Source organism: Chelon labrosus (genome assembly GCF_963514085.1).
Source record: "Chelon labrosus genome assembly, chromosome: 11".
NCBI lineage: Eukaryota > Metazoa > Chordata > Actinopteri > Mugiliformes > Mugilidae > Chelon > Chelon labrosus.
In genome coordinates, this window is record NC_140344.1 from 24,902,458 (window position 1) to 24,929,596 (window position 27,139).

The 27,139-nt window shown below is 44.3% G+C and overlaps 2 protein-coding genes across 2 annotated transcripts in view; both read left to right on the forward strand.

Moving 5' to 3' along the window:
* znf423 (zinc finger protein 423) overlaps positions 1–6,164 on the forward strand; it is a 137,898-nt gene extending 131,734 nt beyond the window's left edge. The window contains exon 21 of the mRNA XM_084555210.1: positions 5,148–6,164. Coding sequence (XP_084411336.1) covers positions 5,148–5,177 — 30 coding nt within the window. The 3' untranslated portion in view covers positions 5,178–6,164. The remainder of the gene's footprint in view (positions 1–5,147) is intronic.
* Positions 6,165–9,665: 3,501 nt separating this feature from the next.
* LOC311495756 (plasmanylethanolamine desaturase 1) overlaps positions 9,666–27,139 on the forward strand; it is a 36,691-nt gene continuing 19,217 nt past the window's right edge. Inside the window, exon 1 of the mRNA XM_084555330.1 lies at positions 9,666–9,977. Coding sequence (XP_084411456.1) covers positions 9,818–9,977 — 160 coding nt within the window. The 5' untranslated portion in view covers positions 9,666–9,817. The remainder of the gene's footprint in view (positions 9,978–27,139) is intronic.

The window sequence follows — 27,139 nt, forward strand, 5'->3', positions numbered from 1 at the left end:
GGATGGGCCGGTAGCAACAGGAGAGGGGAAGTCCCCGTGGGAGAAAGAAAGGGAGGGAGCGCTCCAAACAGGACGTGGCCAGAGGGGTGACCCTGGGTGTGGTGGCAGGGGAGGGAGGAAAGTGGGGGTCATCGTGACTTGGCCGGAAAAAGAGGAGGGTGAAGGGTGGAAGGGGATAATTTGAGGCTTTTTATTTACAACAAGAGGAAGGCGTGGGGGATGATGGGGGCAAAGACAGAAACGGAGAGTTAGAAGAGTGGGAGGGGAGCAGGGAATACGTGTCGGTGGGATGCTAAGGGCAGGGGGTGCGTTTATTTTTGATCTACTCCCGAGGCAGCATCCTGTCCAGGACGGGTGGGGCTAAAGACAAACCAGGGAGTAGAGGAAGAGGGCTAAGACAGCCCATCTGCTAGTCCCAGACACACACACACGCACGCACACACACACACAGACGTGCTCATGCTGTTGGAAGAGTGTCAACTCTGAGCTATAAATACTCTGAACCCAAAGAAGACCACAAGACGACTAAGGTGATTTTTCATTTGGTGTTAAAAACGGCAATGAAGATGGGGCACACACTCACGCTGCATTTGGACTGCCTCTAGTTAGTCCCACACACACACGCGCACGCACACACACACTTGACACAAATTTACGCACCGACAGACGCTCGCTGAAACACGTAGGTATCACACACAGACACGCGGCATTGTTCCAGCAGCAGCGCTTCCTCTTCCTGGGTCCATTAGAAACTTGGCACCTGCATTTCAAGGTGTAGTTGTTACATCATCACAGAACAGCACAGTGTTTTGCGCGTGTGTGTGTTCAAGTAGCTGACAGAAAGTTATTGTGACATCCTCCTGATTCAGAGTTAGACGGTCCGGGTCGGATTATTCATTCAGATGCGTCCATGTTTCTGCTCTAGAAATGAGACAAGCACGCACATTGAAGGTGACAGTGGCACTCTGAAGCAGCAGTCGATGCACAGACGCACATTTTTTTTTTGTTTGTTTGTTTGTTTGTGTATTGCAAAGAGAAGCAGGACGAGGCAGATTAGATTTTCTCTTATCTCCTTCTCTTGGTTTCCTCTGCCGTCCCCCTCTCCCTTTCCCCTGGAGATTGTGGGTGTTTTTGTGTGTATGTTTTTTTTCTTGGCATCATGTGTCTGTACATGCATGTGCTCTTAGCTGCAACAGCAAATCTGTGCATGTATTCCTGTGTGTGTGTGTGTGTGTCAGTGTGGCAGTATGGCAGAGTTGTGCGTGGCTAATGCGACAGGGCCATATTTCCCCAGGGCCCGTGGCTCTGCAGGCTTTAGCCTCGCTCTCTCTAAGCAGTTTAGGAAAAAACAATGACAGGCCTCTGTATTGACTGGTCTGGTCCGGCCTGGCCTGCAAGACGGGCTGTTCTCACTGCGGCGCACACACCCTCGGCTATGAAACAAATACAAATAAACCCTGAACCTGGGTCCATAGTCAAAGTAATTTATTCAAAGTTAATCAGGAAACAGGAAGAATACCATTACATAAAATCTAAATTATGTCAAAAGCTTTCCACGCATGTTTTAAAGGAAGCACGTTAGCTCTCTGAAATGTGCAGCCTTCATTTTCAGTTTTCAATTTTTGTTTTCGGTTGGTACTGGTTACTATGGTTAGCACTGATGCCTCACAGCAAGAAGGTTCTGGGTTTGAATCCACCGGCCGACTGAGGCCTTTCTGTGTGGAGTTTGCATGTTCTCCCTGTGTCTGCGTGGGTTCTCTCCAGGTACTCCGGCTTCCTCCCACCGTCCAAAGACATGCTGGTTAGGTTCATTGGTGATTCTAAACTGGTCGTAGGTGTGAATGTGAATGGAGACCTGTCCAGGGTGTACCCCGCCTCTCGCCCAATGACAGCTGGGATAGGCTCCAGCCCTCCCGCTACCCTTCACAGGACAAGCAGCTACAGAAAATGAATGAATGAATTTTTTCTCTCACTACAAATGCATCCACCTGTTTTACATTAACACACATCCAGCGGTTTAGGGACCGTAGTCCTTTCATTGTGAAGGTGCAGCAGAGTTTCTTTACGGTTTTATTTCAGGTGTTTCCATCCTAAGACTCACAGTAACCACTAAATATAAAAACACTTCTTCTGTTCACCCATTTACTTTTTTTTCTGTGGAATATATCAATTACTCTGCTGTAGAGCAGATGTCACACTGTGACACACACACACACTCTCAGCACACACTGATCGATTGCAGCGCTGCGTAATCGATACCAAACCCCCAACAACTACGTAAATGAAGAGAAGTAACCGGGAAGATGTCAGAGAGAGAGAGAGAGAGACAGAGAGAGAGAGAGAGAGACAGAGAGAGTGTGTGTGTGTGTTTGTCATTTGAAGTGTGTGTAGTTCAGTGGACTGTCATCCATCCGTCCGTTATATTCCTGCCTCATCCTTTCTTCTCATGTTTATCCCTCCTTCCTCCTCTCCTCTCCTCTGGGCTATTTCCAGCAGTCCTCCGCCGCAGCGCTCTGAGCTCCTCCAGGGAGGGAGCTGCGGCCTCCATCCCTCCCTCCCTCCTCTTCCTCCGTCCTTCCTTTCCATCCCTCGCTCCGTCTGCGAATCAATACACCAGCAGTTGGACCCAAAGAACCTGAGGGAAAACACACACACACACATTTTCTTTCTCTTTCCCTTCTTCTTTTTCCTTTACTTCTCGTTCTTTCTACTTCCCTTTTGTCGTATTTGCTCTTTGGGCTCTTTTCCTCTCCTTTCCACTTTTCTAATGCGTCATACGTGACCTCGGTGTTAGAGGTCACATACCGTCTGAGGCAAGTAGGGGAAGACAAAAGCCAGACATGGATGGTGCTCCTATAGGAAAGTGGACAAACTCTCCTCTCCTCTCCTCTCCTCTCCTTTTGTCTCGGCCACCTAAAGAGGATGGAGCCTGACCTCTCCTGGCGGTTGCGGGAAGCGCAGCCACCTAGCGTCGCGACAGATAGGGCAGGCAGGGGGATGCCTCTCACTCTGAAGGCGACGGAGAGAAAAAGAGAGAGCGAGGGAGAACGAGAGAGGAGGGTTCTCTATCATAATGGGGTCAGTGGCTCCCAATGAGATCTCCCTCCTCACTAGAGAGGCCTCCGCACAAACACACACACACACACACACACACACACACACACACACACACACACACACAGAAACAGACACTTATTTTTCACTGTCCCGTTCGGTATTTTGCTCATTTGCTCACCCATTTCCCCCAAAACCCCACGTGTGAGTGTTAGAGAGAGAGAGTTAGTAGCGTCCTCTCCAGTGTGGGGCATTAATACCCTTTCCTTTCCTCTGGACGGGCTAGCTTGGGCCTCTAAAGCGAGTCACACACACACACACACACACACACCCACACACACTCACCAAAGGGCTCAACAGAACATGCTCAGCAAGATAAGGGCCACAGAATGACAAATAAGTATTTATCAACCCCAAACCACGTATAATCCTTCACATTTTTTGTCCCCATCCGCCCCTCCTCATCTCTCTCTGTTCTGTTCATCCCCCTATCCCCTCCTCTGTTTTTTTTTTTTTTTGTCAGCCTCCCGTCCGCTGTTCTTTTTTGTCCCCCCCTTTCTGTTGTGGGGCCTATCTGTCAGAGAGAGAGAGAGAGAGAGAGAGAGAGATTAATCTGAGAAAGCTGCTTTTAGTGGTGAAGAGTTGGGGGGGGTGGCGGCGTTGATTGGGATGATCTCGGTGGGAATTGTGTGTGTGTGTGTGTGTGCGTGCGTGTGTGAAGAAGCAAGAAGCAAAGATTTCAGAGGGAATTTGTCTCTTTGTGTGTGTGTGTGTGTGTGTGAGAGAGAGAGAGAGAGAGAGAGAGAGAGAGAGAGAGAGGGGAAGGTGGGGAATGTTTCAGAGGGAGAAAGCTGTACTGTCGGGGGAAAATGAGGAGGAGGAGGAGGAGGAAGAAAGCATCCTAGTGGAAATTTCTCTGATACACGCTCGCATTCCCAGAGAAATCATTCCAATCATCTCCCCTTCTAATACACACACACACACACACACAACACACACACACACACACAGAGGATCTCTCCAGCTTTAGATGTTATGCTAGCTAACTTCCAAACCAGCAAATCCAGATTATCATGTGTTCAGGTCCCCATTGTAGCTGATATGGAACAGCCACAGAGGACTGACTGTTAGACGTGTGTGTGTGTGTGTGTACTGTATGTGTGTGTGTTTGCGTGTAATCACAAGAGCATGAAGCGTATGTTTGTGCGTTGGTATGTAAAACACTCCAAACACCCAAGGAGAAGGCTGCACGTGCCAGTTTACTGGTCTTTACGCGCGTCTCTGTAGCTTCATTAAGAAAGTTTGACCTGTCGTTAGGTGTATGTTCACGTGAAGTGTCGGTTTTTGTGCACCCCCCTCCCCCTCCCCATCTTCAATCTGCATACAAATATATGCACCGATCTCATCTACTCAAGTTTTTACCTAGAGATCCCTGCATCAGTCTCCCCTTTGTGCTCTCACCGCTGCTGTGAATTTTAATTTTGAAATAATAAAAAAAAAGGTGTTTTTTTTTTTTTTGTGATTATGTATTGATGTGCAGTGCGCTGATGCCTTCGGAGAGACGTGAGTGTAGGCGTCTCGGAGGTATGGAGGCGCTTTCTGTAAAATATTAATCGCAGTATCAAAAGACAAGAGGGTTTCAGAGTTCTGAATAAACAAATCGAGGCGCCGGGTTCCCGCAGATCAGAAAGAAAACAAAAACAGAACAAATACTACATGATCTGAATGATTGGGCTCTGGACAAAGCCTGGCTCTGTGCAATTAGATGATGACGTATTTGTAGCACTGACATGAGTGCATCTAGAAGAAAATCACCTTCCAATACATGTGTATGGATCCTATTATACTGTCCCTTCTATCACGCTATGGAGTTGTTTCCTTATCTCCTCTCATATTCTCTTCCTCTCCTTTCATCACTACGTATAAAGCGAGGAGGCCTTGTCGTCTGTGCTGTGGGATGCAATTGTGTTTCTGTTCCTTTCTGTTCTATTATTGGGTGGGGGGGCAAGCGGAAAGCACTATGCTCATGTAGCCCATTATTTCTCTCATCATGTGTTCTCACTTTCTCTCCCTCTCTCCCTCTCTCCCTCCAGAACCACACACTGAGTCAGCACGCGCAGTGAGACCGAGGCCCGGCAGGATCTCTCAGCTCAGCCGGGGCCCCCGACCCGGAGCCGGCAGGGGACCCCCATCTCCACATCACAGCCAATCAAAGTGTCATTTGCTACTCACATGTAAAACTCTAACGATCGCGCCACTGGGCGCGGCTATTAGGAGCAGCAGGGGAAAGGAATATTAATGGGATATGCTATTAAATAAAGAAAGGAAAAAGTGGGTGAGGAAAACGGTAAGAGCTAGATGAAGGAAAGAGAAGGGTGAACAAAGGTATTGTACGTGCAGTATTTTTTATTGTCCCTGCCAAAAACCCCACCAGCTTCTTCCTCCACCACGTCTCCCTTCCTCTCCTCCCACCAGTCACTCCCCAGGTCATCCATTTCATTTTGTTAACAAATAGAAAAGGAAAAAAAGTGAGAAAACACCCTTTGCTTTTGGATTTTCTTTAATAGATTGTAGGGTAACGCGACATTTTCTTGTCCCCTCGGTTTCTTGTTGTATTCAACTTCATAGGTGCCAATTTCTTTGACTTTTCTTTTCTCCATATGCGCTTAATTTCTTTGTTTTCATTTTTGTACCTTTTATTTCTCGCAGTAAGTAGGTACTTGTGCTGTGTTGTGATTGTTTGCCAGTCGTAATATTCCTTAACCCCCTCCCCGAACTATCCTTTTTATGATTATTGTTATATATATTTTTCCTTTTTGTAATTACTATGAAAAAAGACATCAAAACAAAATAAAGTGCAGAAAACCATACAGATGTTTCTTTTTTTTCTTCTTTTTTTTTTTTGGATTGGGTTTTCCAGTCTCTATGGGGCCTATAATGGTTATTGTAAAAATGAATATCATCGATTTCAGTGCGTCTGGTCAATGACTGCTTTTTAAATGTGAATTAACCAGATTGCAATAATCTAGTACAGAAAAAAAAAAAATAAAACAAATAAATAAATGATAAATAAAGAACTACTGTGTGATGTGAATTCATTCAAAAGAAAGAAATGTTATTATTCACCTGTAACAATCTCTGCAGCTATGTAGGAGATTATATCGAGATCTGCACCGAGAAATAAAAAATAAATTTCGCTTACGGCTTCACAACAAAACTGCAGCCTGACGACACCTCCCAGCTAATCTGAAGATGACATGATTGAGTGTGTGAGTGTATTAAGGCGTCTTCCTTTTCTCATGTTTCACACTGCACCTTCCAGCTCACCAAAGGTGTTCTTATCAATCCTGTTTAGATTCAGTGTTCGTATCTCTGCACTTTGAAAAGCATTTTGTACATCCATTATATTAACTTAAAAGTGAGAAACACTACCACAACAAATTAGCAGCAGTTGGTCTCTTTAACCTTTTAATTTCACACCAACACACGTTTAATCAGGGAGATTGAATTTACAGAATGTGATTTGTCACATCAGGTCAGAGTGACAGGCTAATGTCTGGAATCCCTTGCATGGAACATAGAGTGCATGCAATTCAAAGCTCAGAGCCTGATTTAGCAGAGCCCGAAGACGGAAGACTTCCCCGCGTGCTGTTAAGAATTCCACAACAGGAACCGAGTTCTTTATACGACAGTGTGAATACCGAAGCATGCTGCAGTATAAAGAATACCATTCAGCTACACAAATGCAAGCTGTTGTCGGTAAACTACTTCCATCTCCATTGTCGCATAACAGAAGATTGCCTGTGTGTCGTGAGCTCGGGGACTGTGCTGTCAGCCTGTGCAGCGTCATTATACCCTGGGACATCTTTCACAAGGTAACGGTAGGACTGATCACACTTTGCCACAGTCTCCAATGAATATATCTGTTTGAGAGAGACGCACGCTGATCTTTAGTGCGAGTCTGTGTCCTCAGTTTCCCTCGTGTCAGTGTAGCGACATCAAAAAGTCACATTTACTCTCTGACGGCCAGAGACAGACAATGACAATCAATGCTGCAACTAGATTTTAGGAGGAAAAGATTGGTTTAGATTAAAAATAGGCCAAGATAGCAAAAGCACACGGATGTTTTAAACATCATTCAGCAAACATCTATGACATTCACCAAAAAACATCACACTTACGCATGCAGCTTAAACTGATTATAAACATCCCATCTATGCACCTGATGAATATTATATCTTGTGGATCTAACATAAATATTCTGATCTGGTTAATGATTAAATGAGCTATGAGACTCAACAGCACAGGCCTGCAAAGAGCAAAACAGTGTTGACGAAAAGGCTAAAAGCTGCACGGATCTGCACGGAGACCAGTGTGAATTCTCACACTAAAGGGACTTTAAGTGTCTCTTTTGTTGCTTCTCTTTTTATCCTCACTTAATACGTTGATGCTGATGATTTTGCTCCTCCGAGTATGTTCTGCAACATTTTCAGATGCCCACCGCAGCTTGTACACAGCTTGGAACTCGATACAACTTGCTCCAGAAATAAAACTCATTTGAATCAGATTAATTGCCGTGCATGCAAACACATAGAAGGACTTTCTTTTGATGTCTGGTGCAAGAGAAACAGTAAGTAAATAACAAATAATGTAAAAATGTACAAAATATAGAAAGAATATATAAAAAGGTCCAGTATGTGGATGTACAAAAAAAAGTGACAAGTGATTGACGTTTTATTTCCTCCGTTCAGGTGTAGCATATAATTTGGTTTCTTTTCAGAAGTGACTACTTGAGAGGTAAATTAGAGGATTTGGGAAAGTTATGAAGAGCACTTGAACACATCTTTTAACATATTTCTTTTAAAGATGACTCCAGCTGTTTCCTCAGAGTTGCTTATAGGTAAAGGGAATAAATGTTGACCTGTCCCAGTATACACGCTCCCATACTCGAGTCCCCAGTTCGTACTCAAGTTGGGAACATGTCAACACAAACGTACCCTTAACCTCCTTTCTTCCCAGTGTTGGTGTTGTGAGTGTAGAGTTTCTCACAATTGTGTTGCGCCATAAGAGTCCAGCTGTTGGCAGTAGCCCACCTACTCATAGAACAAACAGTCAAGAGGTTTATGTTGGGTTCAGTGTAAATCATATAGCTCCCATTCATTTCCCAAGATGACAAAGTTAAGCCAGTACCTCCGCAGGCTGATATCTCATATCCGACTGATATTACATTTTTCGAGAATATCCGGCAGAAGCTTTTTGATTTCATCGCTTTAATTGATTACTCCACTTCTGATTGTAATGTACTAATCCTGGATGGAGCTATTGACAAATACAAATCATTTGTGAAAGTAAAGGAATGTCTTTATTATGAAGCCAGTGACCTCTGGGAAACATTCACGTTTGCAGTCTTAAAATTACCGGTTGACTTCCCATCAATAATGTGTGTATTGCATGGTTTTGGAACTGATGCCCACTTTTCAGAAGAAGAAGAAGAAGTATATCTCTTAATTCACTGATCTGCTGCACCACACCACCAGTCCAGCTGTTGCCCAGATGACATGTTGGATTCACCATCAATATTATTATTTCAGTCTAATAAGACCAGTCTCTTCTTCTTGATTAGGCTGATCAATGTCAACATACACCAATCTGGCAAAACATTATGACCACCTTCTTAATACTGTGCAGGTCTCTGTTGTGCCTCCAAATTAAGTTGTGACTCATCAGAGAATGGACATGGGTCTTCTGAGGGTGTTTTGTGGTGTCTGACAACAGAATCTTGTTAGTGGGGGGGGGGGGGCTTTGGGTCCTATGGGTTGAGGGGATGGGCCTCTGTGGATCATCCCACAGATACTTGATCAGTTTGGGATCTAGTGAATTTGGAGGCCAGTTCAACACCTTGTGCTGTTCTTCATGTGTTTTTTTTTTTTATTATTTGTACCTAAAGCGTTTTTTGTGTGTGTGTCTGTGTCAGGCTGCATCCTGCTGGGGATGGCTGCTGCCATCAAGGAGTGTCATTGCTATGGGGTGGGGGTGCCTGGTTCAGGTCCAAAGTTTTCCCAGCATTGTTATTCACTTCTCCTGTCAGTGGTCATAATGTTATGCCTGATCAGTGTATCCTTACTGATTTTATAAATCCTCAATCCACAATAGGTCACATATTCAAACAGGAGTCATTTCTTAATTTGTGAGTAAATGGGTAAACCTAACTGGTAGTAGACACCTGACTGCAACTACTACTGAACTTTTGGTGTATTTTCAGCAGTGTTTACACACTTTTTTAAATATATTTATTTTTTATTAAAACAGTGAAATGCAGACGGTCCCTAAAGCTGACGCGCCAGCCCAGTTGAACTCTGAACGCGTCTCATTAAATGACAGAGAAATAAAGTTTGTTGAATAAAACCTGAGCGACAACAGCAGCGGTACAACACACGGAAGTTGTGGCTTTATGATAAAAGGAGTGACACATGTTCGTTGGAGCAGCTGCAGCCGTTAAACCCTGTGAACTAGGTCTGTGTGTCAGCGCAGCTCCGTCCGTGTATTTCCGGGTGGTGCGAGGCTGCTCCGGTGCATGCGAGCTGCTAGCATCAGCTGGTCCATCCTTCCTCCTGCATCCAGCCACAACAACAACAACAACAACAGCCAGAGGGGGTGGGTGCCGGCCGGGACACGGGCTGAAGCGACCAGTTATCGACCGAGACGCGATTGATGTCTTCCAGCTGAAAGCCGCAGCGGGAGGGGACAGCGGGCGATAGGAGATATGGCGGCGTCGCTTCTCTCCGAGACCGACATCAGGCACCGGTCCATGGCGGAGGAGGATCCGAACGGGAATGAGCACGGGGCGGCTGCACGCAGCGCGGCGCCTCGCTGGGGACCGCAGCACGCCGGAGCCCGGCAGCTGGCCAGGCTGTACTCGCCAGGTGAAAGCGTGTTTTATTGGTAGTGTTGCTGTCACTTGGTGTCGGTAACAGGGCTGAGGTGTGAGGGATGGCACCGGCAGAGGCCTAAAAGCCACAGTGCGACATCCGAGCTGATGGACTCGGATGATGATGAGGATGATTTACAAACTGCATGACATGTCATTCATGAGTAATTTCTGAAAAACTGCATGACTCTCATGGCTCTAACACAGTAGGACGTCTTAGTGCATTAAAAAGAGCGAAGGCCTTCTCTCTGCAGCTAAAGCTGAGGACACACTGCAAGATTTTGTCGGATTTTACCCCTGATTCCCAGTTGGGGCAAAGTCTGCACAAGTCTGCACTAGTTGGGGACAGTCAGCGTGGGTAGTTTGCACAAAAAAAATCTGTTAGTGTGTGAGGGAAACAGATCTGACCTAATCTCAGCTGCAGACAGTCAAACATGCTGGAATGTTTTGAGCTGAATCTGACCGCAATCGCGCAGCGTGGACTGATTACCGACCCGATGAAAAATGCCGGTTGCTCTCAAGAGTTTGCACAAGAGTTTGATTCATTCAGTTGACTTTAGTTGGTTTGACAGATCATGTAGTCTGTGATCCCTCATCAGGCGTAGTTGTTAAGCGTGTCATGCCCACGTCTTTCAGTCGTCAAACAAAAATCTTCTCAGGCAGTCTGTTAGTGTGTACCCTTAGTCTCTTCGGAATCTGTAAAGACTTTGACTGTTGTGTAGTGTGTCCCCAGCTTAAGAGGAAAACAGTCATCAGTATGCGGTCTTCAGATCCTCATATCTTCAGTTTTAAAATGGAATTATGCCACATTGTCTGATTAGAGTAAGAAAAATACAAAGCCTTAAACACCCGTTGTAATTTCCTACAAGAGATGACTTTAACTTAAAGTTAGTCGAGTCAGTTGTACCTTCTGTGAGGCCTCTTTGAGCCTGAAACACTTCATTGCATTAGTACAGCTCAGTGTTCAAAACCGGCTTCCGACTCACTGGGTCTGGGGTGTATACATGTTTTTTTACTTACTGTACAAGCTCCAAGCTCTAAATATAACCCAGCCATGTCTGGTACAGGACCTTTTTTTGTAGGCTCTTCCTTGTCTTCAAATATGGCACGCCCTTAGAATACAGAGTTCAGGAACTACTTACAGCTTTTGTTGGTAGTGCAGAACATTGATGTGGGTCTAAGCTTCCTGTGTTTTTAGTTTTTTATTTGCTGTAACTGTTTAGTCATTCAAGATTAACTGACAAATCAACAGGTGTTACTCTGCTTGTAAAACATGTTGAGCGCTCTCTTCTATGGGTTTGAAAGTGAACGTAATGTCAGTGGAGACAAAATATTTGGAGTAGGCAACAGATTCTGATCATTCTTTTTTTTTTTTTCTCTCAAAAGTCCGCAACTTTACAGAGCTATATTATTAAATGCAACGATAACTGATGGATAGTTTGTTAAACAGAATTTTCCGAGGAGTCGTCCTTAGAAACAGGCAGATCATCTTAGAGAACCGTAGAAATCTTAGAAACCATCTATCTTGGCAATCACAGGCGAATTTCAACCAGTCAGATCAACAAAATGCATAGTTGGAGACTGCTGAAGAAACACAGGAAGCCACAGGACGAGAAGTTCTGAGAGCTAGCAAGCAGTTAGTGTCGCTAGCACGTTGGTAGAAAATTCTTGAGGTCCTTGTTAAGAAAAGTTTAGGAAAAACTTGAAGGGCATTCAGCGTTGTTGGTTTGGAGCAAGAGTAGCGTCTCGTTATCATCGTAGAGTTTTGTGCGCACCTGTTTGCTGATCGGTTTAACCAAAGTACAAAAGCTGAAGAGTGACATGATGGATTCCTACATGATGTTGCAGGAATCCTTGGCTTGGCAAGGTAAATAATAAACCGAGTACTCCAAAATGTCTGACGCTTTCAAAGCTAACACAGTTTAAAGTGTTCCTAGCATCAAAACCATGCAGCCAAATATCTCAGATAAGTTTATCCCATAGGATTGATGGGTACAGTTTCTAGATGCTAGTGAAGTTGTTGCCTTCAGGTGTTTAGTCTTAGGACCAAATCAATGTGTGTGACAGAGTCTCCAGCAGTAATCCTCCAGTCTCGTCCTCGGGGTCCAGAGTGTTGCTGGTTTCCTTTTTTGCCTTGCTAGTTTAAATTCACCTGGCGTACCAGTTCAAATAAGCCTCTGATTAGCTGTCCAGAATAAAACCTGCCAGACAGGATAGAAAATAAGGCAGCAGTCTGGATCCTGTTGGTTTAAATTTCAAATACTACCGTTGTTCCTGTCCGCAGAACTGGTCATGATTTGGATCCTGTCTCTTGCGTTTGTTTAAGTCATCATCTTACATATTATCCAACATTTCTTCACTAATCAGGTTCCTTTATCTGCTGCTTAATCATCAACGCTGCCTTCAAGGTTTTCAGGATTTTAGGTTTACTATATGTACTTGTATTCCTATCAACTTTGACATTTATCGGCTTGTGAGAAGGAAGGCAACGCTTAACTCGCAACATAAATTGAGCTATTTTACCACTGTAGATACATTCATTTTGGCCCGATGGCAGACACACTGTGCTCCAGACCTTAGCAAAGAAAACCTGTGTTACCAGTTGTGCATCAAGCTGGCTTGTGCCACTTTTTGCCTGACCATCTGCCCCGCGTTTCACTTCACTGAGCACTTTAATTGCCTCTAGTCGAGCCGTGTTGGCAACTTGTTGACACTTTCTAAAACAGGAACGATGATCAGAGAAGAGAAAGGGTTTGCGCCACTATCACCACATTATTGTGAAGCCCATACAAGGGTACAACATATGTCACTGGGTTGGCTCTGAAATTTAAATCCCTTTCAGCAGAATGAGTGCATTTGTATTCTCAAACCACTGGCGCTGGCAGTGTCCGTGCATCGAACTGACTCATTGAGCCGGAAAGAATCTGACCTGACTCTTGACTTGAGATTTTTTTCAAATTTTTATTTTCATTTAACCTCTGTCAACACGCGACCCATCACAGAGCGAACCGTTCACTTCTCTGAAAGCCAGTGTCCTATTTTTAACTGCTCTGAGTAAAGGAGTCACCTTCGCCATCAACGGAATTGGAACTACACTATTACTCAGTGCAATTACATTAGAGAGATAACCATCTCCTCTTTGGCATTTAGTCGTTGCTACTGCCAGGCAGCGCAAACATTACACTTTAATGTCGGCGGATGAACTTGCATACGTGCGGGGGCACACTCACACAGGTTATTAACTTAATTAAAGCTGTTGACAGGGAAACAGGAGGTTTTGCGGAGCAGAAAATGAGTCGACGAGGAAGGTCCCATTCTCTTTCACGGGTGGGTGTGTCTAAAGCAAACTGCAAACATTCTAAGTGAAGCTCTGTCCACATATAGATCGATTTGCTTGTTGCGGAACATGTTGTTAGATGACGGTTGTCCGCGAGTGGCAACCAGTTCCAGGCACTGGTTGTCAAAGCAACCTTCTTGTATATTTCCTGCAATAAAAGAGAGGAACGCCCAGAACATAAAAATATTGCCAGCGTCATTGACACTGCTTCAGGGCTCACTCAACTCTCCAAGCCTGCTATGGACCAAAGTCCTGGTCAGTGTTTCTTGGCGTTCAGCGTTTGGTGTGTTTGCTTCATGAGTCAATCAACTTTAATTTATTATTATTATTATTATTATTATTATACACCGATCAGCCACAACATTAAAACCATTGACAGGAGAAGTAAATAACATTGACCATCTTGTGACAATACTATGATCTGCTGGGAAAGTTTTGGACCTGGATGTTACTTAGACATGTAGCACCCACCTAGACCAGACCAGGCACCCCCACCCCATAGCAATGACACTCCTTGATGACAGCAGCCATCCCCAGCAGGATGCAGCCTGACACAGGCATGAGTGTAGCACTGATTGATGGTTAAGAGGATCACACATGCATTTGGGGTCCTGACACTTTATCCCCTTTCACTCAGTGGCCACGGAGCTTAGTTAGCAGACCGACTTTGGGTAAAAATAGCCCAGACAAAGCTATAATATGTTCGCATTCTGATGTAACACAACGACTCTTCAGCTTAAGTTCACATTGGCATGTTGCACAGTAATACTCAGCAGTGACGTTTATGCTGAGTCGTTGAACCTGGAGTTCTGGTGAGGCTGCGTTTGTGACTGTTCCTTTAATGCCAGGGACAGACGGAAAATCATGTCAGACTTCAAAATGCTGTAGTTTAATGTTTGCAATGCTGCATACACACTTTTCAGAAGGACCTAAAGAAGAGGTTGAAAAAGACAAACCATGCTTGCGAGGTTTTTTTTGAAGCCTCACTAAGCACCTTGTGAGTCATATTCCCTGTAAGCAGTTATTCAAATCACACACTTCCCAGTTTTAATGTGCTAGAAACTTGTGTGTTAATGACAGAAAACGACTAGATCAGATCTGCTGAGCAGATGAATAATAAAAAAGTAAAGCTGTCATGTCCTGCAAGATAAGCCTTAGCCTTTTAATGGGTTATTCCACCCAAATTAGATGGACAAAAAGTGGTATCCATGCAGACAGGTTTTATATCAACGGGTATTTAGACATTAGTGGTAACCCAATCCAACAGTTACAACATTCCAGTCACTCTGAATAATCCATGGAGTTCCCTGAATAAACCAGGTAAAGTTTAAGATCCTTGATTGTGTAGATTTTACTGCTTTGTGGGATGGGTTCAGGTTGTAACGAGTCTTACATGTATATCTGGGAAGAATGTTCACAGAATGTAAGAGAAATTTAATTTCTTGTTTTCCACTTATAACACTTCACAACCATTCTATCGCCAAGTTGTAGTTGAGGACCTGTTCACTCTCGGGAGATTTCCTGCATAGCGCTCTGGATCTGTCATCTGCAGCGTTACGAGTCCGATTTGAGCAGCCTGACTGTTTCTGACTGAGGTGCATCTATAAAAATTCTGATTGAAATTGCATCTCAAACCACTTTCAAAAGAACAGATTTAATCCATGTGTATATTTTATTAAAAATAATATTATTTGGATAGAGTATGGACATACTGAAAGAAATATTTAGGCTGGCAGTTTGAACAACACATTGATTTCCAAATGAGACCGATAGAGGCTTTGCTTTACTTTACTTTACTTTACTTTACTTTACTTTACTTTACTTTCAGTTCTGCAAGGATCTCCTTAACGGCAGGACCAGACAAGTTTAATGCACACTGGGATTCTGACTTTATCAGTTCCAATTCCAATTCAACAGTTGGGACTCATCAGAGAATGGACATGGACCTTCTGAGGGTGTCCTGTGGTGTCTGGCAACAGAATGTTGTTAGTGGGGGGGCCTTTGGGTCCTATGGGTTGAGAGGAGGGGCCTCTGCAATGAATTTGAATTTTTCAACACTTTGTGCTGTTCTTCATGTTTTTTTTAGTTGTTCCTAAACCGTTTGTGTGTGTGTGTCTGTGTCAGGCTGCATCCTGCTGGGGATGGCTGCTGCCATCAAGGAGTGTCATTGCTATGGGGTGGGGGTGCCTGGTCTGGTCTAGGTGGGTGCTACATGTCTAAGTAACATCCGCACTAATGAATGCCAGGTCCAGAAGTTTCCCAGCAGAACATTGAATTGTCTCAAGATGGTCAATGTTATGTACTTCTAGTAGGTACAAACTCATTTTCAAGTTGTGGATAAATATTGACATGAGGATTACCATTAGGGACAAAATGATGTTGTAGTGACATGGTATATTTTAAGTATAAAGTCAATGCTTTTGGTTCATATAAACGTTTTTCATTATGTCAAGATTTAAAATGCTCATTTAAAATGTTCAGTGTTCATGGAATATTTGATCTCCAAAGTCAAAGAGACTAAAAGTAGAGACAACTTGAGTTGCAGGTATTTTTACTGTAGCAGTGAATTGTGTGAAGGGACAATAGCAGCTGTCAACCACAATCCAGCCACATGTCATGTTGGAAAAACTATAAAAAAAACAAAACAAGTATCCTGGGGGAGGAGAAGCTGTTTCTTTGGTTAAAACTAGCTACCAGTTGCTTCCGAGCTGTCGTGTGTGAGTTTGTCATTTCACCAGGTGAATCTCCAAATGACTTAGAAGCTTTGCCTCATTTTAGCCAAAGGGCACAGCAGGCTGCGAGTGGAAGATATGCTCAGCGACGCTAACAATGCTGCCGAGCCATTTTATGGAAACTTAAAAGCAAAAATGTTCCCCCACATGCTGACAAGTGTCTGTTTAAAGAAAAATAAACAGCCAAAATTCAAAATGTCATGGTGTCCATTTAAGGGAGCGCCACGCTGTTATGTGCTTAGTTGTCTGGGTTCGGTTCAGCGCTGGTAGGAGGTAAATCTAAATAGCAGTTTGGCTTGTTAGAGTTTGGAGAAGTTAGATGAGGCGTTGGCAATGCTCCACAGAGCCAAACATGGGCTCATTACAGCAGAGCTAGGATGGACAAACAGCTGGATGCATCTCGCTCTCCCTCTGTTTCTGCGTCTCTCCATTTCTCTCACCGACTCTCTATTCATCCCCTCGTCTCTCATCGGTCCTCCCATATGTCTAAAGTGTCACGGTCCACTGCCTCTTTCCTCTCCTCTTTCCTCCGCTCCTCTCCTCTCCTCCATTTCACATCGTAGTCTTGAGCAGCAAGTACAGTATGTTTGTGTCTGTTAGCATGTATGTGCATTTGTCTCTTGACCTGTGCGTTTGTAGCCAGTGTACTGTATGTCCGTCCTAACCTATGTGTATTGTATGTGCTTGTGTGTTCTCAGTTACCCTGGCGAGTCTGTTGTCAGTGCGTGTAAGTGATCTAAAGGCCGATACTGATCTTCAACCTCTTTCTTGCCGCTCATATGTCACCCTGCTCCCATTAAACCTTGCAAGGACGTTCTACGTCACAGGAGCTCTTCCTCTGGTGCAGAAATCTAATATGTGTGGTTAATAAACTGACTTGTGTAGCAAAGAGGCTGGAAGTATTTTTTTTTATTTTTTACGTTGATGAATTTTGGGTTAGCGCTACAATAGACTGGCGACCTGTCCAGGGTGTACGGCCTCTCGCCTTATGACAGCTGGGATAGGCTCCAGCCCCCCTGCGACCCTCCAGGGAACAAGCGGTTACAGAAAATACATGAATGAATAAGTTTTGGGAAAGTGCTGAAAGCGATGGTGTGCGGGAGGCAGAGGGACGGCGGTGTATTTTCCGCGCTCGTCCAGCTGCCGAGAGACGTGGACGAAGGAAATGCATTTTAGCGGTCATGGATTTTCCGCAACGTGTAGTTGGATTTCCTGGTAAGTGCGTGTCAGGCAATGGCGTTGGGCATAGTTGCCGGCGCAGAATCTATCTTAAGAACTAACAGCAGATCTTAATTAAGAAATATCACTGTGTGTATGCTCATGGGAACAAGTACAGTGACAGATATCCCTGCGGTAAAAAATAAAAAGTTCTTGACGGTCGGCCACACACCATAACTTAGGTAGTCCTCTTTTGTAGAGCCTTGTTTCAAAGGTATTTCCATTTTGTAGTAATAGTTCTGTTTAATTAAAAAATGCAAAATGTCAGCAGCCTCTATATTTCCCTGTATTCATATTGTATCACCCCTCTTCCTCCCCCATAGCTTTTATCAACTCAAAACCTGAAGACATGAGTTAAATGAGCATTGACCAGTCAATGGATTACTTTAATTAGAATGTTGAAAACTTTGTTCACAATACTTAATGGGGCTAATGTTTTACAGTGCATCATCAGAGCACTGTCGACTTTCCTCCACTCCAGCTGAGAACAGCTTAAGAGCAGATCTGACTTCTGCAGGACGACAGAACCCTCAGATCTGTCTGATTCGTCTGTGGATCCGCTCACTTCTCGTACGTGACGGCCGACACATTCGCGCACAAGCTGGCCGACTCCCTGATCTGCTGACCCCAGGGCCATGAAGTTCAGGGGGTCATAAACCATTTGAGTATGTGTGTGGTGCCCTGAGAGTCACGGGGGCTGTTCTTGGCTTTGACCTCTGTGTGTGGCTGTGTGTTCTCATGACCTCAGGGTCCGTGTGGTTAGAGTAAAGTGTTATAGTGAAGTCAGCAGAATCACAACTGCTCCAGTGTAATTGAGTGCCTAAGTTTGTCTATTATTGAGGAGACTGACATTGAGACTGAGGCTCATACCAAAATGTGTGAGCAGTTCTAAAATTCTCCAGATGGATCACAGTTTGTGTGTGTTTGTGTCTTTGCATGAGAAATAAAATTAATGCATTTAACACACAGGGTAACAGTTGTTAAATGCGATGTAGAAATCAGAAAGCAAAGTACATATGATGTACAGAGATCAGACATAACATTATGACCACCTTCCTAATATTATGTAGGTCTCCCTTGTGCCTCCAAAACAGTTGGGACTCATCAGAGAATGGACATGGGCCTTCTGAGGGTGTCCTGTGGTGTCTGGTAACAGGATGTTGTTAGTGGGGGGGGGGGCCTCTAACCCTAGCCCTAACCCTAACCCTATGGGTTGAAAGTAGGGGCCTCTGTGGATCATCCCACAGATGCTTGATCAGTTTGGGATCTAGTGATTTTGGAGGCCAGGTCAACACCTTGTGCTGTTCTTCATGTTTTTTTTTAGTTGTTCCTAAACCGTTTTTGTGTGTGTGCCTGTGTCAGGCTGCATCCTGCTGGGGATGGCTGCTTCCATCAAGGAGCGTCATTGCTATGGGGTGGGGGGTGTCTGGTCTGGTCTAGGTGGGTGCTACATGTCTAAGTAACATCCACAGGAATGAATGCCAGGTCCAAAAGTTTCCATGCAGAACATTGAATTGTCAGAAGATGGTCAATGTTATTTACTTCTCAAGTTAGTGGTTTTATTGTTGTGGCTGATCGGTGTATACACAAATTTTTAAGGGAGCGCTTTTAAGGAAGTTTCAGATGCTAATTGATAAAAATTTGTGAATGAAATTTGTGAATGAATGTCCACTGTTTCAGTCAGCAGTTGTCGCTACAGATCCTACTCATATGTTAAAGCCACTTGGGTCACACTGCTCTCAAACGTTGGTGTTGGTGCCGAGCTATTAAGAATGCTCTGAGGTCACGTCTGTTCCCAGAACACTGAGAACCACTCCAAAGAGATAAATATACGATAAATGAGATATCTCTGTGCATCATCTGGGTGACATGACCACTTTGTGGAAAGTAACAGACAAGGACATCTGCAGAGCTACAGGTATATGTGTGTGTGCAGAGAGAGACAATTCCAGAACTGAACTTCTGTGTCTTGATTCTCCTCGAACGAACTCTTCAGTACATGTTTCTGAGCCTCCTGAGATCTTTCTGCATGAGTAGAACCTGATCCCAAAAGTTTCATCACTAGTTTCATTCATGAGGTTTGTCTCCACACCTCTAACCTAGAAAAAGTCGTCCTTCCCCAAAACACAGCGCTGAGCATGCAGCAAGTCATGGATTTAACCGTCTGCTTAAACATATACAGCCAGCTTTTGCTAAGCTGCATTTAAGACTGGACTTGTGCATTAAAAACACTGGAGAACCCAGCAGATTGGTTCTGTTTTATCAGGATGTAATGCCATTGTTCAATGGATCAGGTTTTAGCATTAAAAATAGAAGTATGCTGTTACAGGCTCCCAATGTGTCTTTTTGTTTGTGGTCATTGCAGCTACTATTGACTGTTACAGTACAATTCAGTTTTCTTAATGACAAAGAAACTTCAGCATTCAAGGGATGATACCTAGAAAGTTGTAAAAAATCCATGACTGTAGAGCGGCCAAGGGCGTTGCCTTCCCAGAATCCATGACATCGTCACGGAACAATATGCATCGCCCATAAGTTCGCTCACTGCCACTAAGAAAAGTCCATGCATAATCAAAATAAAAATATTATTTGCTAATTTTAACTAAAAACAACTGAGCTTGTCCAGTTTGACACAGAGCTTATGCCTTCTTCTGCACCCAGATACTTGTATGATCTCTGTTTCTTTTATTATTTATTTATTTTTCTCTGTGGTTTGGGCTTTCCCCTGCAGCAGGCCTTCACACCCACAAGCTATCAGTTGTGTTTCTTTTTTTTTTTTTTTTTAAGTGTTTCAGATAGTGTGAAGAGAGACAGGAAGTCATGGGGTGAGAGCGAGAAGGTGGGACATACAGTAAAGGCACCTCCCTGCTGGCGTGGTTAGACGACTTGGAGATTCTCGCACGTGTCAGACACATTTGTATTCCCCTCAATTAAAAGGTATTCATCTTTTTTTTTTTTTTTCCTTTGTCGCCTACTCCAGTTAATAAGTGTTGTGTCTTTACCTAGTTTCTAATAGCGACACATGAGCTTAGCTTTCAGAGCAGAGACTGTACACTGCCAACTTAAAAGTGAATCCCCTAAATTGTAGGAAGCAAGATAGGAGTGATTAGTATCACTACCTCTTGCTTGGAACAAGGTTGATTCTTTAAGGATAAGATCGTTCACATGAATTGATAAATAGAAATATTATATTTATGCTTTTTGTGATTTAGATTTTTAATGTACGGCCTGCAGACAAATATATTAGGAACACATACACATGAATAATGTCCAGACACAAGCACACGTCGTACACACACACACACGGTGCATCTATGGCTCTAGGCGAGCCTTCGAGGCAGGATTTTTGCTATTGACCTTGACCGATGCTTGAGAGGAGCAGGGAATGCTGTGTATTTTCGGAGAGATGAGCCGCCTGTGTGTGTGTGTGTGTGTGTGTGTGTGTGTGTAATTATCCTTATGAGGGCTGCAGATGAATATGGTGGTAGCAGAGATCCCGGGAGATGAGCGGATGGCATACAACACACACACACACACACACACACACACACACACAGGAACACACACATGATGGGATCTGTCCATCCTTTTTTTTTGTCTCTCCGCTAGGGAGGGAGGCTGGAGCAGGGCCTACTTCCACTCACTCTCATGTGGGTTAAATTCATGTGTGTGTGTGTGTTATTGTGCCCGGATATAGGCATCTGTTTGTCTTCATTCGTGTGTGTGTGTGTGTGTGTGTGTGTGTGTGTGCCATTGTGTCGGTATGCCATTATTGAATCTCATTTGCCACATTCCTCTCTTTGTTGCTGTTGAATCTACAGGGTAATGGATTTATTAAGTTTGTCTGGCAGGCCGTGTGTGTGTGTGTGTGTGTGTGTGTGTGTGTGTGTGTGCACATCCACATAAAGACATACATATTGTGTTTGTGTGTGTGCATCATTTCTTCTTCTGTGGTATGTGTACTTTGCATTGATGTTAGTTTTGTGTGTGTTGTGTACTGTTATTGTGTGTGTGTGTGTGTGTGTCCCAGGTTCTGCGGTCCGCTGAGATCAGATGAAAGGAAAGAGGCCTGCGACTGATCCACTCCTTCTGAACAAGGGAATTCGACCTCCCCTCTCCCTCCCCCCCTCCTCTGTCTCTCTCTCTCCCCCTCTTTGTGTCTCCCTGCCTCTCTCTCCCACCCATGTTTCCATGTTACTGTCATCCTCCCTCAGTGTCTCTCTCCCTCATCTGTCTCCCCCCTTTTTTATTCTCTTTCTCTCCGAGCATGTGACCCACTTTTACCACCCACGTCTCGCTCACTCTCCCCGTCTCACTCTCCCAGAGTCCCATCTGAAGACAGTCTGCTGAGAGCAAACCAGGGGACACAGGCAGACAGACAGACAGACAGACAGGCAGGCAGGCAGACAGAGAATAAAAAGCCCGTACATACAGTATCAGCCTCTGTGATTTGGCGCCTAATGTGTTAGCAGTCTATACATCAGAGTGAATAAGTGTTTGTAAATGGGATGTATCTAAGAGACGGAGACGCTAGGTGATGGAAAAATGAAAGAAAAGGCGTGGCTGAGGTATTCTGGCGGCTCTGACTCCGTCTTTGAGACACTGTCAGGCCGCTGCTCAGTTTCTTTTTGTCCGAGGCTCTGTTAGAGGTTATTCAGCCCGAGTGTGGCTGCCCCTTTTTTGTGTGTGTGTGTGTGTGTGTGTGTGTGTGTGTGTGTGTGTGTGTGTGTTCTTGCCTTATTGGGGTGACGGTCATGTCCAGAGTACAAGGGCGTGAGCAGTCATGAACTATACACTGAAGGTTTCCATGCATGATGTATTCAGTAATTTACAGCGCTGACTCTTCAAGTGAACGGGTTTGACATTTTATTTCACATTAAATCATATTTGACTCCTAGAGCTCGTCTTTTAGTATTCACAAGTAACAAATAGCTTCAAATATGTTTAAAAAAATCATCTTTTATTGAGTGACAAGGACAGAATCACAGTTTTTTATTGACAACCTAATGAAGATATACGACCTTTAGCTACGCCCTGCAACAAAAAAAACATGAACAGCATAGTATTTGAAATTAAAAATTAGTATTTGAAAGTAAAAAGCAACTAAGTCCAGTTATATACATATAAAAAGGGTGAGGAAATACAAAAGTTTTGATAAGATATTTAAAATGTTTTGCATTCTAGGATCTGGACCCAAAGTGTACCCAGAAATCTGTCGTTTCTCAAAATTACATTGAACCTATAGAGGCCCATGTAGCCCTAACCCACCAAAATGTCTTGATAGCTTTAAATACTTGTGACTAAATAAGCCACAGAGTTGTCACCGTTGGGACCGGTCAGGTTTTATAGCTATGAGCCTTGCAATATAAACAAAAAAACCCCAACCTTATTACTTCAGTATGCTCTTTCTTGTAGGATCCAGTCATTAATACATTTGAGAACGTACCAGGCCTGGATTTAAAGTTAGAAATGATTTTATTGTCTCAAACCCTACCCACTAATAACAATAATTAAACCTATTTATTCCATAAAGCTTGATAAATTACATTCTGACACAGCGTCTTACTACACTGTACACGCCGAGAACCAAGCGTACAGTAAGAGTTGTCCTACATTTATCTCCCTAACCTTTCTCCTGTCCTCCATCATTTGCCCATGGAGGTCATGAGGGGATAGGGTCTCATTTGGCTTTCTGATAATGGATATGATCTGTCAACTCCCATCGAGCTCAACGCCAGTAAAACTAGCAGTCTTCTGTGGCCTATTTACCCAGTGCGACGGCCGGCGACCGTCTACGGCAGTAGTCCTACGTTCCTCTGAGGTCCTTCCACCGCTCGTCGGTGTTGACCTGTTCCCAATTTTTGTCCCGCTAACCGCTGCGCGCCCTCTGTGACCACGGGTCAGTCAAATAAAAGCGAATCAATGACTCATTGTCAAGCGAAGCTGCTGATTGGCCGATTGTCGTGCTACCTTCGCACTCGGCTTCTGTCACGAGCGTCACAAGCTTCGATCTGCGGCAAAAAAAAAACGTGGATCTCGCACGAAACATCTCGCATTGACTCTGGCGGATTCAAAAAGCCGTTGACACTGAAATGCTAACACATAAGAAAACAGTTAAATCTCTTCTTGCTCCAGTTGGTCTTGGATGAAAGGCCCGAACAGAGAGGGAGGAAGAGAATTCAAACAAATATTTTCTGAACAGGGAGAACGGAGCACTTAGACTGGCAACCTGTCCAGGGTGTACCCCGCCTATCGCCCGATGACAGCTGGGATAGGCTCCAGCCCCCACACAGGACAAGCGATTACAGAAGATGAATGAATGAATGAATGAGAACGGAGCACTGATAAGGAGAGGAGTCTGAAAAGATGTTGTAAATGTTTGACTCAAATGTTTGATTTGGTCCGTGGGGTTTTATGTTGCTTATCTTTCCTTATTTGCTATTAACAATGGTGAACATTACTCACACTCTATGTATGTCTTGGTCCTTCCCTCTGTATACTTGTTACCTGACAAACAACAGTGAGAGTTGACGGGATCCACTTTCCGAGCCTCCTCTCCATTAGTCCATTAGTATTCAGGATGTGTTGCCTCGCTGCCTGCTGCCCGCCACTCATTCCCCAGACAGCGAATCAGCCGGCGTTGATTAATTTCAGCCTATTAGCACCCCTCGTTCCCCTCCCCCGGCTCCGCCCAGGTTAAATCCCCCGTGCGCACCAGCGTGCACGCTCACAGGCTGGGAGGTGGGGGCGGAGTGGGGTTGCTGCTGGGTGAGCGATGGCGGAGAGGTTGCCAGGGAGCCAGTTGTTGTCAGAACGATATTAATGAGTGCGCCGCTCTGGCCCTAAAAGCGCGCGTGGATTGGTGTGTGCCAGCATGTGTGTGTTTACGCGTTTAATTTGGGTGTTTGTATGCCAAGTGAAGGCAGGTCAGGTGTGTGTGTGTGTGTGTGTGTGTGTTGTCGTATGAGAGGTTTTGTGCGCTTATGCTCAAACATGCTAGCGTATGTCCGTACATACATGCTTGTAGAAAGTGGTTTTGTGTGTCTTTAGCTGTGTGTGATATCCAGCAATGCCATGGCCTGAGGGACAAGGGCTTATGTGTGTGTGTTAGTGTGTGTGTGAGAGAGAGAGAGAGAGAGTGTGTGTGCGCTCTGCGGAGGCCTGTCCTAGTTTCCTTCCCCTCACCAGGGAGCCAGAGGATCCAAGGACTGACGCACATCACCTGACAGCCGCCCCACTGCTCCGCGGCCCTGCACCGTGGGTGTGTGTGTGTGTGTGTGTGTGTGTGTGTGTACGTGACGGAGATAGAGTGACTGAATTTGTGTATGAGTCAGAGGACGTGCGTGTGTAATAGAATGAAAAGTGAGAATGTGTTAGGAAATCCATCAGTTGTGGCATCGTGGTACGTCTGCGAATGTGTGTTTGTGTTGGCAGATTGTCTGTGGGTGCAGACGCAGTGAGAGTTGGAGAGGAGTGAATTTTGGACCACTCATCCCTTGAGGTGTGTGTGTGTGTGCGCCACGGGGCGGAGTGGAGAAAATTGTGTCACATAAAGCTTGAAGACAACAGAGCTAAATGTGGTCTAGTTAACCTCAGTGTGGACTCAAAACAGAATCATGTGAACACTTTAGGTGAATGCACCGGACCCCAGCTACAGTAAAGGTACTGAAGACAGGGTTGCGGTCCACTTTGTACAGTTACTCCACAGGACATTGTGCACATTTTATGCACGCTGTAGAGTTTGCAGGCAGCTTACAGAGATTCATTGCTCAGGAGCAACTTGTAGCATTTTCACCAGACAGAATCAGTGCTGTTTTTTTTAGCCTCCTGTTTTTTCAAATGGATGGAAGTATCAACATCTCACGTGAGAAAGTTTCAACCTCATTCAAACTTGAGTTTGAAGAGTCACCGGCCATTCATGGGTCATTAGAGAACCTGCTAATTCTGGAAAAAAAGCTGATACCACCCAGGTTAATCTGAACAATATCCTCAAATTCAGGTTAGTGTTGGACCTTTAACCGACCTTAGTCATGTGAGTTTCAGGTGGACACCGCCCTGAGATGTTCCTAACAAAAACCTAAACTCCCACTAGTCATTTAGAGCAGCAGAAACCACTTGGATTAGTCTTCAAGAAAACTCAAACAAGTCCAGATGCCTTTGTTTTAGGTAGATGCCAGAAAAACATTTCTTCGCCATCCGTGATGGCTCTTCTCTTGCCACACTTCCTGTGCGCTCAGTGGGTTCCTCATCAAAGTTTTAATGCATCTGCAAATAAACTTTTTTTCATTTTTGTTTGCGCAGCCCAGACTGAGCAAAGTCCTTATCTAGGAAAGTTGCCTTAAATGTCTCTGTCGTCATAGTATCTGATGGCCAGCAAATATCTGCAGCGATCAGCCACAACATTAAAACCACTGACAGGAGAAGTAAATAACACTGACCATCTTGTGACAATTTGACATGTAGCACCCACCTAGACCAGACCAGGCACCCCCACCCCATAGCAATGACACTCCTTGATGGCAGCAGCCATCCCCAGCAGGATGCAGCCTGACACAGACACACACACAAAAACACTTTAGGAACAACTAAAAAAAAAACATGAAGAACAGCACAAGGTGTTGACCTGGCCTCCAAATTCACTAGATCCCAAACTGATCCAAGTATCTGTGGGATGATCCATAGAGGCCCCTCCCCTCAAAGACCCCTACTAACAACATTCTGTTGTCAGATATCACAGGACGCCCTCAGAAGGCCCATGTCCATTCTCTGATGAGTCCCAACTGTTTTGGAGGAAGGTGGTCATAATGTTATGCCTTATCGATGTAATATTCTCTGCATAATATACAGATTGCAGCATCTTGATTAGTTATCTTTAGAGGTGCTGTTAGGTGGGTTTTGTTGTTTCTATACAGCCAGACTCGTTGTTTCCAGTCTTCGTATTAATCAAAAATACAAGTAAGTGAATTTGTCAAAATGTTGATTTATTCCTTTAAACTTAGCAGCAGCAGCAGCAGCACAAAATGCATCTCCAACAATCACACTCGACATTCAGCATATTTAACTTCAACAACTAGCAAAGTCAAACTCGCTCACGAGCCGAACTTCCGTCTGAGCCCGAACGAGCCATCTGTCTCTCCACAACTTTGATGCCGTCTATTTTTAGAAGGTGAAGGGTCACGTTTGATGATTCCTGAAATATCCATAATCACATATTCTAAATCTCACGCGGCCCATACCTTACGAGAGCCTGATAGCATATTCATCGTCGCACGGGTCTATAGGCGCGGTCGCACTCACTCACAGGCCCGTGTGCTTTATTAGAAAAAAGAAAAAAAAACTGTCATGAATATCTTATAGGCTGCTAATGCTGTGTGATACATTAGGATCTGAAGACATTAAAGTTTTAAAGGCACATTAGACTGACAAAGGATGAGGAGAACGGTGGAAAGAGGGGGTTGAAAGAAAAGACAAAAGAAGGGGAGTTAAAAACAGAAGAGTGGAAGTTTATATTTATACGGTTCTAGTTTATTTTTGTTGGTGAGATGACACCGATATCACACTTCCTGCTTCTCCTGGCAGGTCAGACAAGACGGGGCAACTGAAGGAAGGAATCAGAGAAAGACTTACAAGAATAAATGAATCAGAAAAGTGATGCTGTTAAGATATGGTCAAATTAAATCGGCTTTCGATCAGTGCTATGTATGCGTCCTCAATAATTCAGTGTCTCTGATCTGCAGTGTTTGACTCTGACCCCCTCCCCATCTACTCCTTATAATACTGCTGAATTGCAGGTTTGGATTATGAGTAGTTTTAGTTAGTCCCTCTCCCTCTGTCCTTTAGTTGATATGCTGACCTGCGAGTTTGGCCTTG